At 42.8% G+C, this 17,401-nt stretch overlaps 1 protein-coding gene across 1 annotated transcript in view; it reads left to right on the top strand.

Moving 5' to 3' along the window:
- The window catches only part of SMCHD1 (structural maintenance of chromosomes flexible hinge domain containing 1), a 1,054,086-nt gene that overhangs the window by 658,231 nt on the left and 378,454 nt on the right, over positions 1-17,401 (top strand). Inside the window, exon 27 of the mRNA XM_082259552.1 lies at positions 6,749-6,897. Within this exon, the coding sequence (XP_082115678.1) occupies positions 6,749-6,897 (149 nt within the window). The remainder of the gene's footprint in view (positions 1-6,748; positions 6,898-17,401) is intronic.

Below are 17,401 nucleotides of genomic sequence, written 5' to 3'. Positions count from 1 at the left end.
TCACATGACAATGGGGAGGGAAAATAGCTAATTGGGCCCTATTTGGACATTTTCACTTTTGGGTGTACTCCCTTTTGTTGCCAGCGGTTTAGATGTTAATGGCTGTGTGTTGAGTTATCTTGAGGGGACAGCAAATTTACACGGTTATACAAGCTGCACACTCGCTGCTTTACATTGTAGCAAAGTGTCATTTTTTCAGTGTTGTCACATGAAAAGATATAATAAAATATTTACAAAAATGTGAGGGGCTTACTCCCTTTTGTGAGATACTATACATCTTCATTTAAATTATAAAAACTGTGAAGTCTATATATAATCCCACACATAAATAGCGTCCTCAGTGAGTATAGGAAAGGTTCCTTTCCACCAGCATGTAGATACACTATACACGCACCCAACTTTTTTTTACCCCTATTACAGGAAGTCAAATTGCGCATATGGGAAAATCCAAGATGTCATACATGAGGTCACAGGAATGATTTCATACCACTGCTGTTATTTGTTCAATATGCGTATAAATAGTGTATTCAAAGCTCCAGTGTTGCCATATAGAGAGGGAGAGGAAGTAACACTCTCATGATGCAGTATATCAAATCATTTATTTAAAAAAGAAGGTTAAATTGCACTTACATCAAGGAAGACCGGGATCAGCATGTATTGTACAGTAATTGCCGGTTTTCACTCCACCTGCGTTCTAGCTGGAGGAAATGACGTATCTCAAACACCACGCAACGCCGTTGCATCAGTCTATGTCTGACGTCCGCAGGGTCAGACAGACTGGCGAAACGGCATTGGGTGGCGTTTGAGTTTCGTCATTTCCGGTCAACTGGAACACAGGTGGAGCGCAAACCGACAGTTCCTATACAATACATGCTGATCCCTTTCTTCTTTAAATATAGTGCAATGCAACCTACTTTTTTAACCACTTAACGACTGCCCGCTGCAGTTTTACTGCGGCAGGTCGGCTCTGTCCCGCAAAATGACGTACCTGTGCGTCACTTCGTGGGACCGATAGTGGGGGCGCGCGCATGCGCCCATTCGCCACAGGCAAAGCCGATCAACGAGTCCGGCGGCCGCGATCGCCACCGGGCACCCGTGATTGCTCCTTGTGGCAGACACCTGTTCTGTTAGTTACGAACACAGGGATCCTGTGTTCCTCTTATTTAGGAACACAGGTCTCCGTGTTCATGCAGAAAGCCCCTCCCCACAGTTAGAAAGCACCCTCTAGGGACAAATTTAACCCTTTGATTGCCCCTGGTGTTAGCCCCTTTCCTGCCAGTGTCATTACTACAGTAACAGTGCATATTTTTAGCACTGATTACTGTAGTAATATCACTGGTCCCCCCAAAAGTGTAAAAAAATTTCAGGTGTGCGATCTGTCCGCCGCAATGTTGCAGTCCCCTTAAAAATCGCTGATTGCTGCCATTACTAGTAAAAATAAATAAATAAAAATTACCTAAATCTTTCCCTAGTTTGTAGATGTGATAACTTTTGTGCAAACCAATCAATATACACTTATTGGGATTTTTGTTTTACCAAAAATACGTGGCAGTATAGAAATTGGCCTAAAATTATGAAAAATTTGGATTGGTATTGGAAATGTTATATAGCAGAAAGTAAAAAAAATATATATATTTTTTTATTTATTTCCTTCAGAATTGTGTCTATTTTTGTTTATAGTGCAAAAAATTAAAAAATTGCACAGGTGATCAAATACCACCAAAACAAGGCTCTATTTGTGGGGAAAAAAGGACATCAATTTTATTTGGGTAAAGCGTTGCATTAAGGCTCAATTTTCAGTTAAAGTAACGCAGTGCCGGATCGCAAAAAATGGCCTGGTCATTAAGGGGGTAAAACCTTCCAGTCTAGAAGTGGTTAAAAAAATGATTTGATATACTGCACCATGAGTGTTTCTTCCTCTCCCTCTCTATATGGCAACACTGGAGCTTTGAATACGCTATTTATATACATATTGAATGGATAACCGCAGCAGTTTGAAATCATTCCTGTGACTCCCTGTATTAGAGATCAATTTAGTCTGGTGAGTGTATAGTGCATCTGCATGCTGGTGGAGAGGAACCTTTCCTATACTGACTGAGGAAGCTATATTCATGTGTGGGATTATAAAGTATATGAACTTCACAATTTTTATAAAAAAAAATTTTTTAATTTCTTTCTTAAAGCAAAAGTACAATACAGTGACAAACATAACAAAATGTAAAAGTTGCTCTCACTTAAGGGATACAAAAAAGTCCCTAAATAATTGCATGACACGTCGCATAACAGCTACCGAATACATTGAGATAAACAGGAGTACTTTGCCAAAATGTTTTCCTTTTATATATCGTGGGTTACCCTCAGAGCACAGATTCAGTAAGTGAAGTAATGACACGATGAACCACCAAGTTGTGCCCGAGCGAACCTCGCAGAACGTCTCTACGTCTGCAGAGACGTACACTGATATGAGTAATAGCATGAAAATCGGCATAACATCAGACCACCATGTGAAGGAAGAAATGGGAATAGAGGAGCAAAAAGAGGGAAAGAGAAAGAAGAAGGAAGAAAAAAAAGGTTAAAAAATAAAAAAGGGGGGGGGGGGGGAGATCAGACCAATGTAGTCGAAGCAAGTACCGAAAAACAGAATGTGAACTAGACATCATTTGGAGATAAGCCTCAGTACTAGTGAAGTACACCCAGGGCTGCCACAGGTCCCACATTTTTTTCTCTGTATTATTCAATGTGGCCGTCGGTGCCTCCATACGGTGTTTGTCATTTATTTTAGAAAACCATAATGAACACGAGGGGGGCTGCGTTTGCCTCCACATGGCCAGGATACAGGCCTTTGCAGCAGTTGGATTGTCAGGGACTTCCTATATTTCCGGATCGGCCTCCTCAAAAGATGGAAAGGCACATAGCAGGATTCTCTCTCACCTCGAAAGAAGTTAAACTGATGATGGATAACACCTTGCCCAGAAAATATGAAGCATTGTCCCACTCTCCGAGTTGCACCTCCAGCATCTATCTGGGTTTTTTGCATCCATCCTGTGTAGCACTGAGGGAACTCTGTACCATCCTGTGAGAATTTTATATCCCACTTCTTGATATTTGTTAGCTATGGATACTTTGTGTGCTAAAGTCAGAATCTTGTCTATTTGCTGGGGCGTGAAAGAGATGCCAAGGTCCCGCTCCCATTACGTAACGAAAGGTAGTCGCTGTCCCTCGTCCGAGTCTGAAAGGAGGATATAAAGCAGAGATAGGGAATGTTTGATTGGCTCTCCCTTCCTACAGATAGCTTCAAATGGCATCAGAGGTCTGGGAGAATAGCCTGTCTTCTGAAAATATTGAAGGAAATGCCTAACTTGAATGATGCTAAGGGGATCAAGCAGGGGATCAGACCAGCCGGTGATCTCCGAAGGAGATGGAATGTCACCTCTTGGCCACATGTCCAACAAGCGGGCTTTCCCCGATAGGGCCAACCTACGCACCCTGGCACTCGTGCAACCCGGGGGTAATTCAGGATTGCCCAGTATGGGCGCCAAAGGGTAGGGAACAGGCGCTACTTGGGAATGTCGTTGAATCAACCTAACTTCCCCAAGAGTAGCTCCGATCACAGGGTGGTTAGAAACTAGTTCTGTGGGGCTGGAGGATAGCCAAGGGGCCAAAGGTAAAGGTAGGCCGGCGTCTTCACACTCCATCAGCACCCACTGCTTGGCATCTGCATTAGAGTGCCAGTCCACCACCTGCATAAGGTGGGAAGCTCTATAGTACCTGAGGAGGTCCGGGAGACCAATACCCCCCTTCACCTTAGTCAGAGTTAGCGTGTGCAACTTAATTCTAGGGGACTGAGTGGCTCAAACAAAGGACCTGAACACCAACCGCACTTGTTTGAAAAACGATAAGGGGATATGAATCAGGAGAGCCTGTAAAACATAAAGTAATCTAGGTAACCCATTCATTATAAGGGCGGTACAGCGAACAAACCACATCAGCGTCAGCGATTGCCAAGATCAGGGATGCGACTTAATGATTCCCAAAATAGGAGGCAGATTTCCCTGGAAAAAGTCAAGAGGGTCAGCAGTGATCTGTACACCCAAGTACTTAAGGGATCTGTCCACCCAGCGAAAAGAGTATGATGCCCGGAGAACTCTCTCGACAGCTATAGGCGTGGATACATTAAGCGCTGCTGACTTAGATATGTTTATCTTGTAATTAGACAGCTTACTGTAAGTGCTTAGAGCGTCAAGAATATTTGGTAAAGAGATGCTCGGATTAGAAACAAAAAATATCAAGTCATCCGCGTATGCAGCTACTTTATGATGGCCTGAGACCTTCTGAACTCCCGTAATGTCCGGGTTTCTTCTGATAGAACACAGGAACGGTTCCAACGTAAGGATAAAAATCAGGGAAGACAACGGACATCCCTGTCGAGTGCCGTTCGAGATTGGAAAAACGTCTGATCTCGAGTCATTGACCCTCACCAACGCCGAGGGGGAGCAGTAAAGAGGCAAAATCCACCTCAACATCTGGGTCCCGAAGCCAATATGAGACAGGGTGGCCCAAATTAAATCCCAGGCCAACCTGTCAAAGGCTTTCTCCGCGTACATAGATAAAAGTATCATCTGCCTGTGAGACGCTCGGGCAGAATGGATGAGATTAATCACATGTGTCTTGTTGTCCCTGGCCTCCCGGGTCGGGTCAAAGCATACCTGGTCATAATGAATAAGATGCATGAGATGTGGCAAGAGTCTGTTGCCAAGTATCTTTGAAAACATTTTGAGGTCAGCATTTAAGAGGGCAATGAGGCGATAACTCCCTCAGCACGCCGGGTCTTTCCCTTCCTTGTGAATTAGGGTGATGTAGGCCCTAAGAGAATCAACCGACATAACGCATTCCTCTTTGATGGAATTTAAAAAGGATAACAGAGGCTGGTTGAGACAAGAGGCAAAGGTTTGATAATAGATCAGAGTAAACCCATCCAGGCCGGGTCCTTGTGAGGCTTAATCTCAGCAATAGCTGTGGACAATTCCTTCTCTGTAATCTCTGCTTCGAAGGCAAGACCTTGTTCTGCCGAGAGAGTGGGCATGCCAGAATTGCAAATGTATTCCCCCGCGGCCCCTAACTCATTGGGGTCGGATACTTGAGCATTATCCCTATGGAGATTGTAGAGGGATCGAAAAAAGGAGCAAAATTTGGCCGAAATGTCCTCCTGAGGTGTGGACCTACCGCCCCCTGCACTGACCGGATGTAGGTAATGAACATGCGTTTCCTAGGCCCTCTCAGTGCCCTCCTCAACATCGCCCCAGGCTTATTCAAAAATCCGTAATCATGTCGCCTAGCCTGAGCCAGACCCTGAAACGATTTTACAAAATACGTTTTGTTCAGTTCCCCCCTGGCCTTCATAATGGGCAACAGATGCTCTTCCGCTAATAATTTCTTATGTTTGACTCTCAATTTGTCAATGTGGGCAAACAGAGCTGCGACTTAACTATCCTTTTTCCACTTCCGTTTGGAGCCAATACGTATGAGAACACCCCTTATGACACACTTATGAGCCTCCCAGACAGTGGAAGGTGCCAATGAGGGGTCCGTGTTGTCCACAAAATCGGCGGACAGGGCCCTGTCAAGTTCCACTCGTACCTCGGGAATCTGTAAGAGCGACTCGTTAAGCCTCCAGGTCGGGGGGTATAATTTTTTTTTAAATTAAAAAAATATGTATTTATTTGTCTATTCACTGTGGTGATATGTATTTTATGATGTGGGAGTGTGGTTTCTTTATTTCGTTTCACGATCTAGGTGTTTTTTTTACACTTTACAGGGTTTAGAACCTATTGGGTTCCTATATTTTCTTTTACTGTACGCATCATCACTGCCTTGTAAAGTAAATATTTTAATGCTTTATTAAAAATGGCACTATAAAAAAAATTAAAACCATTGAATTAAATTTTCATTGATTTAGGATGCAGAGAGATTTACAGTGGAGCAGAGTACTGGACAGGGGAGCAGGAGCTGCCAAAGTTACCTTTTCCTCCTCATGCACACTGGACGTTTTTACAGCTGCTTTTTTTGGCGTCACACCCTTTTTTCTGCAGCCAGTAAAATCCCCAGCATGTTATCCTATGTGTCCAGGCTGTTATCAGCATTTTTTGGCCAAAGCGTTTTCTGCTTGGAAAAAAACCCAGAAGTAGTGGATTTTAAGAGACATTTTTCAGCTGTAAAAATGCTCTAACTCTGATAAAAGCTTAAAAACGCTACAGCTGAAAAACGCTACTGCAAAAAAGCTAAAAAAAAACTCCTTATACAGCTACAGCTTTCTACTGACATTTTGACAACCTCCAGTGTGCATGAGGCCTTCCTATTAACAAACTGGTCATTGTTTGCTAGGTGGTCTGAGCAACCAACCACCAGCTTGTCAATACGAAAAGTAAACTTTGGCAGCTCCTGCCCAATCCAACCACACTCCCCGCCCCGCCACCACCTTATTTAGTTCTTTGCCAGGCCCTGCTAAGAGAATGACAGGGCGGAGGCTGGGAGGAGAATCGGCTCCCGTTCAACCCCATCTGCCGACAGCGCCTGCCCCCCTCTATTGCGGTTACACACTCACCCTCAGCTTATTTTCACTCGCCTAATGCAAGCAGGTGAGTTGAAACTTTGGGGGCTAAAATTCTTCAAACTTTTTGATTGCTACATTTTGCTTTAGCTGTACTCATATAAAGTATTATATAAAGTATTATCTTTTTCTCCGTGACAGGTGAACTGGACACCAAATGTTTCCAAGGAGAAATTAGTCAATGGACTTTTACCAGATGTAGAGGTGTCAAATTCAGTTAATGATGTTCGCTACTGCCAGGTCACCTATCATGATGATAATGTTTCATTGGAGAGTGCTTTCACAGTAAAGTATGTATTGCAGTTTACAATAATATTGCAGTTTCCAATGTACAAAATATGCTGCCACATTTGTTGCTTTTTTTTTTTTTTTTTGAGGCAGAATTTTATGTAGTGCTGATAAGCCAAGCAACTGCTTTGTTAAATTCAGGGAAGATTCAGTGAAGGGCACACAGCAGTGTCTGATTAGAGGAATGTGTTCTTACAACAGCTGTTGTTTAGAAATAGTGTATTTTCTTCACCCATCACTTATGAAATGAATTCATGAAATGCTATTTGCTTTTTGAATGGCAATTTTTTTTGTTTATTATAATTTCCTTTAGTCACCCTTGAACTGTTTGGTTAAATAAAGGCAAAAAAAGCATACTGATAGGAGGAGAGAACACAGTGCTGGTACTGTTTATTGTCCAGCAGCCTGGAAATGTGTTCCTGAAAAAGTTGTACTGATAATCAAATTAATAGATATAGCTTTTTACCCCTGAAGATTCAAGGTATACAGGTAGGAACTGAAGATGGCGTCTGGTAAAGTAAAGCTATGCGGGAAGAAGACAGTCCTCACCTGCTTAATATATACAGTACAGTGGAACCTTGGTTTACGAGTACATTTGTTAACAAGCGCTTTGAAAGACGAGCAATATTTTTAGAATAAAACTGTCTTGATATACGAGCACTGTCTTGATATACGAGCAGTTTTATACACTAAAAGCATGCCATCCCCTCTGTTAATGCACTCTGTCACATACCATTATGTGTCCCAGTGCTTGTACTGTATATAAACATGCCGATTTATATTGTTTCAGAGTGTCCTTGCACTTACTGTATGTTTACTGTATGTCTCCTCGTTTCTCTTCCTCTCTCTCACCTTGTCTCTCTGCTCTACCCGGCGGGAGGGGCCGATCACTCCTTCTGACGTCATCTGAGGAGGAGGGGAGGAGGAAGCAGAGAGCTGCAGTGAACAGCCAGACAAGCTCTCATACAGTATAATCAGCATCTGTTATGTACAGCACGGACACGGGGACACAATGTTTAACAGAGGAGATGGCATACTTATACTGTACAGTAATGTACTTTTTTATATATAATAACAGCATATCTTTATATTACTATAAATGCTTGTGGAACGAATCATCTGAGTTTCAATGCTTTCCTATGGGAAAACTTGCTTTGATATACGAGTGTTCTGGATTGCAAGCAAGCTGCTGGAACGAATTATACTCGCAAACCAAGGTTTCACTGTATATTGAAATGAATAATTAGCCACTATGTAAAGGGACTACCTACAGTACTTGCCTTTAATATATAAATACTCAATAAATGCAATAATTCCACGAATTCATATTAAGTGCATAGTTGCATGAATGGTGACAATAATAGTGCTCTGTGTCTCTATAGATATAATAGCAACGTATCAAATAAATAAATAATGGTGATAGGCGATTTGTGACAATGATAAAAAGTCCAAAAAATTGATAACGTTCTTGTGCAAGATAATAAAGTTCTTGTGCAAAATTAAAGTGCAGGTGCTAGAAGCAATATTCCCCGCCAGCGATATGGTGGCTAGACTTCACCATCCAATATCCAAAGGTGACTGTAGATGGGTCACTCACCAGATGTTGGTCTTGACTACTGTATAGCATCAAAACCATGTAGCGCTTAGGTGGTCACCCTGACCAAGATTGGTGTTCAATCTCCCGTGTAGTCACTCCACTAGGGTACGGTGATCTGTCCTGCTTTCCTCACTAATGAATCCCTGCATACAGCTTGAGTCACTTCCAATCTGTTAGCATGGGGGCTACAGAAAGGTTTAGGCTGCTCATAGAACTATATTGCATGTAAGCCCTTCTGCTGCTTCATTGCTCAACTCCTGGAGAACTGTCAGGCCCTGCTCAGGCCAAAGGACATTTTTGCATGTCAACAGAAAGTCTGCAACAGAAAGTCTCTCTTTTCAGTAATAGATGGAGGTGCGGGAGCTGGGGAGAGACGCAGTATAGTTGGATAGCTGCGCGGGCTCACACCGTGGTCAGGCTGTATCCAATTTGGGACAAATTTGCAATTGGCCAGTCTATGGCCGTTCACTGAATAGCATTGACATGCTGTGTGTCCAGTACAGCCAGGTGTTCACTGCCTTTTCTCTATCCCCTATTATTCAAAGATTTTGGCTCACCGTGCACTTGAGACTTTCAATAGGGAGACTTCTGTGCATCCTCTTCGGGTGTAGTTTTAGATGAAGGCCCGATGTGAGGGTTCAGCTCCGGCATGCCATGAAGAGGCAGCGTGTTCCGTGTATGGCTGGTGGACTGCGCCATAGGCGGGAGCTGGAACGCATCAGTGGTTCTTCCGGGTGACGTGCGGCCGGCGTGTGACGTCAACGCGTTTCGCGTGCGTGACGCACGCTTCGTCAGGACGTCATTGGATAGTGCGGAAGGACAATAAATAGGGAAATAGCCTGATTGGTGAGTGCTGTCAGGTGGCAGCACTGCAGACATTCCTCCATTACCACTTCCTGTATAGTTAAAAACCGGATGGTAGAGCTCCATCTTGTGGTGAAAAATAGGTAAAGCTTTAGATTTCATATTCATTAACAATTATGGCGTGGCACTGGAACTACATACAACAGCATTAAAAAATATTGTCTAACTTCGAGGCATGAATCAGAACTATAGTCAGCAGATATTGAAGTACCATTGGCCAAGCTAGTCATAGAGCTACGTTATTACTGTAATTTTTTAGTACTCTTCTGACAAGTCTCATTGCTGTCATTCAAATAGCAACCATTATAAACACAGCTTGAGATTATTAAGTGATTAGACATATACTGGATTTAATAAGTGATATATGGAACCCATAGATCTGGTGCTGGTCAAGTGTCACCTTTGACCTATACATCTAAGAGTGGGCATTATTTTAAACAGAGTTTCCATACTTCATTTTAGTGAGATCTTTGACTATGCTTTGGTACAGTAGCCTAAGTCTTATGAAGGGGACATATTAGTATTGGTTTCCGCCCATTATTAGCATGCATGTAGATAAATATACAGATGAGTTGTCTGGATTTATGAAAGACAGATATAATTCAGGTCAGGGGGGTGCTGGTTCGAAGGAAATATCACATAATCTGCTGGAAAGTGTAAGGGGTACTAGATGGTATTGTCTGGTGATAATTAAAGAGCAAAGAGTTCTTTTGCCCTGTATTCCAGTATTCTAAGACTTAATATGGTTCCTCTCATAGTCTACCCTTTGTGTCACCTAGTTTCCCACCTATAGTCCTTATACTAAGACTGACTTCATGATTCTATGGTTCAAGAAATATGCTAAGGCTCATGTCGGTATTCAGGCCTAAAGGTACCAACGTCTGGAGACGGAAAATCCATGCTTTCTCCTCTTTTAGAAGGACTTTATCAAAATCACCTCTTCTAGGTGATATCTTTAAGGCCCAGAAGCCCATTACCTTCAAGCCTGAAGGGTCTCCATTGTGCTTTTCAGCGAAGTGTAAGCCAATAGGGGTCTCTTCCTTGAGGCGTACACTTTTCAGGTGCTCCCCTATTCTAATACGTAGTTGCCGTTTGGTCTTACCTACGTACATTTTGTGACATGGGCACTCTATAATATATAATACTCGGGAGGTGGAGCAGTTTATGAAGGACTCAACTTTGTAAGTTACTTTAGATTGTGAGTCAGTGTAGACCTGTGATTTTATCACATGGCTGCAGATCTGACAATGACCAAAAGGATACATTCCTTTTAAGGGTTGTAGTTCAGTGAGCCAGTTGGTTTTGGTGATACGTGTAAACTCAGAGCGTACCAGATGGTCATTTAGATTTGTGGCTCTTTTAGCTGTTAACAGTGGACGTGGGCCCACTATATTTTTTAGTTGTTCATTATTTTGCAGTATGTGCCAATGTGATTGAAGGATTTGTCTCACCTCATTCCAATGGCAGCCATATTTGGTGATTAGGCGCGGTAGGTTGGGATTTTCTTGTTTTGGCTTATTTTGGATCAGGAGCTCATTTCTGTCCCTTGCGGCTGCCTTCCTTCTAGCCCTCCTGATCATTCGGTGAGAGTATCCTCTTTCGCGAAATCTCGCATAGAGTTCTCTGGATTCCCGTAAATAATCCTCACCGGATGAGCAGTTGCGTTTAATGCGGATAAATTGTCCTACAGGGATCCCCATTTTAAGGCTGGTTGAATGATGGCTATCTGCCCTGAGGAGGGTATTGGCGGCTGTTGGTTTACGAAAAGTAGTGGTAGCTAGTTTTCCATCTTTAAGCTCAATATTCAAATCCAAAAAGGAAATCATTTTCTTATCAACTGTGTAGGTCAACCAGATGTTGCACTGATTGTTGTTGAGTTCCGACATGAACCGCTCCAACTCAAGTGATGTACCTGCCCAGACCATGAGCACATCGTCTATGTACCTCAGCCAGGTCAAAGCGTGGCTGAGGTACATAGACGAGGTGTACACCACTTCTTCCTCCCACATGCCAAGATGCAGGCATGCATAAGAAGGTGCCCAGGGGGCACCCATGGCTGTACCTCTAATTTGCTGATAAAAGTGGTTGGAGAATTGAAAAACATTGTTCAGTAGGGAGAATTCAAGCAATTCCAAAAGGAACTCATTTTGTGGGCCCTGTAATGGGAATTTCTGTTCCAGAAAATGGTATACTGATAGTAGCCCCCAGGGGTGGGGGATAGAGGTATAGAGTGACTCAACGTCTATACCGACAAGCAGTACTTCAGTGGTGAACTCAAGATCTTGGATCTTGCTCAAGACGTCCCCCGTATCTCTCACATATGAGGGAAGGTCGAGAACAAGATCCTTGATCAATGAGTCTAAGTATTTACCAATCCTGTCCAGTGGGCCCCCACAGGCAGACACTATTGGTCTGCCCGGGGGGTCCACTGGATTTTTATGAATTTTTGGTATGATATAGAATGTGGGTATATTGTATTCTAATACCTGGAGATATTGTTTCTCCTTGGTAGTTATTAATCTGGCTTCATGGGCGAACTGGAGTTTTTCATTAATATTACTTACTAGCCCTGGTAGCGGATTGTGTTGAAGTTTTGTATAGGTGTTTTCATCTGATAGCAGGCGTTTAACCTCTCTCTCATAGTTATCAGCTGTAAGCAACACCACATTGCCTCCTTTGTCACTTTTTTTGATGATTAGATCACTGGCTTTTTTAAGGTCGTGTAAGGCTATTCTTTCTTCCCGTGTGAGATTATCGGAGGAGAGCGAGTCCCAGTTGACCCGTTTGAGATCTTCTTCTACTAACAATAAGAAGGAATTTAGCCATTTGTTAGTGCAAAATTTGGGCATTTTAGTTGAGCGTATGTAAATATTGCTCTTTCTCAAATTATCGCTGTCCTGTGGGACTTCATCCTCCTCCGAGAACTCACCGGCCTCATCTAGTAATGACTCTAAGGCTGACAAAGCTTCCACTTCTTTTGCATTAAATCGGGATTCATTTAGGGTCTCTCTTTCTCCTGCATGTACCAGTCTGTAGTACACTTTCCTGAGGTAAAGACAAAGGTCTTTGTATACCTCAAAATGGTCCATGCCTGAGGTTGGTGAGAAAGAGAGGCCTTTAGTTAAGACAGAGATATGTGATTCATTTAAAATAAAGTTGGACAGATTAATGACTTTAGGGTCATTTGATCCTTCAGTCATTGAGAGGGAAGGGACCCCTTCACCGTTTGGAGACTGTGTGGAACTAGTCATTACCGACGATTGCGTGGTCTGGTTCTTTGTTCCCAAACGTTTCCCTGTCCTCCCGTTTTTTCTCTTTCTCTGTCTTTGCTTCCTTTGTTCTTTTTGGATCCTTTTTTCAGAATCCCCTTTGGGGTTGTGGGCGGAGAGACATCCTCCGCCGCACCCTCCCTTAAAAAAGTGACTGATCGGTCATCATCATCGCTACCTGAGGGCATTGATTCATAACTGGAGTAATTCCTGTAACTCCCCCCCTCTTCTCCTAGATCTGTTACGTCTGGTTTTAGAAGCTAGGTCGAAGATTTCTCCACGCGCCCAATCATCCAAATCTCTTTGAAATTTGGATTGTTTGACGCTTTTTAGGCTTTTTTGTGTTCTCTCTATTTCCTTTTTAAGATAATTGTTCAGTTTCTGGAATTCCTCTAATTCTTTGTGTGGTTCTAGTTTTTCCAATACAGTTTTGGTCTCTTCTTGTATCTCCTCTAGTTGTACCTTTTCCTCCTCCACTATTAGGGCCATAACTCGTATTCCGTGAGCTATGCACTCTGTTTTCCACTTCTCTAGAAAGCGCTCTGTGTGTAGGTGCATGGCTGGGATAACTCTCTCACGTAGACCTCTGGGTATGATGCCTTGTGAAATATATGATTCTAATGACAATACATCCCATTTTCTGTTAAGGGACCTCACAAGCAACTTCTTGTGATCCCGAAACAGATTTTTCAGATCCCCATTGGTCTCTGTATCTTTACTGTTGTCAAAGGTTGCTCTAATTTCTGCATCCAGGGAGTCTCCTATCATGAATGCCATCCTAAAAACAAAACCCACAGAGAAATACAAAAAAAAATTGTGGAGGAGGAAAAGGTACAACTAGAGGAGATACAAGAAGAGACCAAAACTGTATTGGAAAAACTAGAACCACAGAAAGAATTAGAGGAATTCCAGAAACTGAACGATTATCTTAAAAAGGAAATAGAGAGAACACAAAAAAGCCTAAAAAGCGTCAAACAATCCAAATTTCAAAGAGATTTGGATGATTGGGCGCGTGGAGAAATCTTCAGCCTAGCTTCTAAAAACAGGCGTAACAGATCTAGGAGAAGAGGGGGGAGTTACAGGAATTACTCCAGTCATGAATCAATGCCCTCAGGTAGCGATGATGATGACCGATCAGTCACTTTTTTAAGGGAGGGTGCGGCGGAGGATGTCTCTCCGCCCACAACCCCAAAGGGGATTCTGAAAAAAGGATCCAAAAAGAACAAAGGAAGCAAAGACAGAGAAAGAGAAAAAACGGGAGGACAGGGAAACGTTTGGGAACAAAGAACCAGACCACGCAATCGTCGGTAATGACTAGTTCCACACAGTCTCCAAACGGTGAAGGGGTCCCTTCCCTCTCAATGACTGAAGGATCAAATGACCCTAAAGTCATTAATCTGTCCAACTTTATTTTAAATGAATCACATATCTCTGTCTTAACTAAAGGCCTCTCTTTCTCACCAACCTCAGGCATGGACCATTTTGAGGTATACAAAGACCTTTGTCTTTACCTCAGGAAAGTGTACTACAGACTGGTACATGCAGGAGAAAGAGAGACCCTAAATGAATCACGATTCAATGCAAAAGAAGTGGAAGTTTTGTCAGCCTTAGAGTCATTACTAGATGAGGCCGGTGAGTTCTCGGAGGAGGATGAAGTCCCACAGGACAGCGATAATTTGAGAAAGAGCAATATTTACATACGCTCAACTAAAATGCCCAAATTTTGCACTAACAAATGGCTAAATTCCTTTTTATTGTTAGTAGAAGAAGATCTCAAACGGGTCAACTGGGACTCGCTCTCCTCCGATAATCTCACACGGGAAGAAAGAATAGCCTTACACGACCTTAAAAAAGCCAGTGATCTAATCATCAAAAAAAGTGACAAAGGAGGCAATGTGGTGTTGCTTACAGCTGATAACTATGAGAGAGAGGTTAAACGCCTCCTATCAGATGAAAACACCTATACAAAACTTCAACACAATCCGCTACCAGGGCTAGTAAGTAATATTAATGAAAAACTCCAGTTCGCCCATGAAGCCAGATTAATAACTACCAAGGAGAAACAATATCTCCAGGTATTAGAATACAATATACCCACATTCTATATCATACCAAAAATTCATAAAAATCCAGTGGACCCCCCGGGCAGACCAATAGTGTCTGCCTGTGGGGGCCCACTGGACAGAATTGGTAAATACTTAGACTCATTGATCAAGGATCTTGTTCTCGACCTTCCCTCGTATGTGAGAGATACGGGGGACGTCTTGAGCAAGATCCAAGATCTTGAGTTCACCACTGAAGTACTGCTTGTCGGTATAGACGTTGAGTCACTCTATACCTCTATCCCCCACCCCTGGGGGCTACTATCAGTATACCATTTTCTGGAACAGAAATTCCCATTACAGGGCCCACAAAATGAGTTCCTTTTGGAATTGCTTGAATTCTCCCTACTGAACAATGTTTTTCATTTCTCCAACCACTTTTATCAGCAAATTAGAGGTACAGCCATGGGTGCCCCCTGGGCACCTTCTTATGCATGCCTGCATCTTGGCATGTGGGAGGAAGAAGTGGTGTACACCTCGTCTATGTACCTCAGCCACGCTTTGACCTGGCTGAGGTACATAGACGATGTGCTCATGGTCTGGGCAGGTACATCACTTGAGTTGGAGCGGTTCATGTCGGAACTCAACAACAATCAGCGCAACATCCGGTTGACCTACACAGTTGATAAGAAAATGATTTCCTTTTTGGATTTGAATATTGAGCTTAAAGATGGAAAACTAGCTACCACTACTTTTCGTAAACCAACAGCCGCCAATACCCTCCTCAGGGCAGATAGCCATCATCCAACCAGCCTTAAAATGGGGATCCCTGTAGGACAATTTATCCGCATTAAGCGCAACTGCTCATCCGGTGAGGATTATTTACGGGAATCCAGAGAACTCTATGCGAGATTTCGTGAAAGAGGATACTCTCACCGAATGATCAGGAGGGCTAGAAGGAAGGCAGCCGCAAGGGACAGAAATGAGCTCCTGATCCAAAATAAGCCAAAACAAGAAAATCCCAACCTACCGCGCCTAATCACCAAATATCGCTGCCATTGGAATGAGGTGAGACAAATCCTTCAATCACATTGGCACATACTGCAAAATAATGAACAACTAAAAAATATAGTGGGCCCACGTCCACTGTTAACAGCTAAAAGAGCCACAAATCTCAATGACCATCTGGTACGCTCTGAGTTTACACGTATCACCAAAACCAACTGGCTCACTGAACTACAACCCTTAAAAGGAATGTATCCTTGTGGTCATTGTCAGATCTGCAGCCATGTGATAAAATCACAGGTCTACACTGACTCACAATCTAAAGTAACTTACAAAGTTGAGTCCTTCATAAACTGCTCCACCTCCCGAGTATTATATATTATAGAGTGCCCATGTCACAAAATGTACGTAGGTAAGACCAAACGGCAACTACGTATTAGAATAGGGGAGCACCTGAAAAGTGTACGCCTCAAGGAAGAGACCCCTATTGGCTTACACTTCGCTGAAAAGCACAATGGAGACCCTTCAGGCTTGAAGGTAATGGGCTTCTGGGCCTTAAAGATATCACCTAGAAGAGGTGATTTTGATAAAGTCCTTCTAAAAGAGGAGAAAGCATGGATTTTCCATCTCCAGACGTTGGTACCTTTAGGCCTGAATACCGACATGAGCCTTAGCATATTTCTTGAACCATAGAATCATGGGGTCAGTCTTAGTATAAGGACTATAGGTGGGCAACTAGGTGACACAAAGGGTAGACTATGAGAGGAACCATATTAAGTCTTAGAATACTGGAATAGAGGGCAAAAGAACTCTTTGCTCTTTAATTATCACCAGACAATACCATCTAGTACTCCTTACACTTTCCAGCAGATTATGTGATATTTCCTTCGAACCAGCACCCCCTTGACCTGAATTTTATATCGGTCTTTCATAAATCCAGACAACTCATCTGTATATTTATCTACATGCATGCTAATAATGGGCGAAACCAATACTAATATGTCCCCTTCATAAGACTTAGGCTACTGTACCAAAGCATAGTCAAAGATCTCACTAAAATGAAGTATGGAAACTCTGTTTAAAATAATGCCCAATCTTAGATATATAGGTCAAAGGTGACACTTGACCAGCACCAGATCTATGGGTTCCATATATCACTTATTAAATCCAGTATATGTCTAATCACTTAATAATCTCAAGCTGTGTTTATCACGGTTGCTATTTGAATGACAGCAATGTGACTTGTCAGAAGAGTACTAAAAAATGACAGTAATAACGTAGCTCTATGACTAGCTTGGCCAATGGTACTTCAATATCTGCTGACTATAGTTCTGATTCATGCCTCGAAGTTAGACAGTATTTTTTTAATGCTGTTGTATGTAGTTCCAGTGCCACGCCATAATTGTTAATGAATATGAAATCTAAAGCTTTACCTATTTTTCACCACAAGATGGAGCTCTACCATCCGGTTTTTAACTATACAGGAAGTGGTAATGGAGGAATGTCTGCAGTGCTGCCACCTGACAGCACTCACCAATCAGGCTATTTCCCTATTTATTGTCCTTCCGCACTATCCAATGACGTCCTGACGAAGCGTGCGTCACGCACGCGAAACGCGTTGACGTCACACGCCGGCCGCACGTCACCCGGAAGTGCCACTGATGCGTTCCAGCTCCCGCCTACGGCGCAGTCCACCAGCCATACACGGAACACGCTGCCTCTTCATGGC

This window comes from Pelophylax lessonae (assembly GCF_965119305.1).
Source record: "Pelophylax lessonae genome assembly, chromosome: 5".
NCBI classification, from domain to species: Eukaryota; Metazoa; Chordata; class Amphibia; order Anura; family Ranidae; genus Pelophylax; species Pelophylax lessonae.
This window is presented reverse-complemented; position numbering and strand designations above follow the sequence as displayed.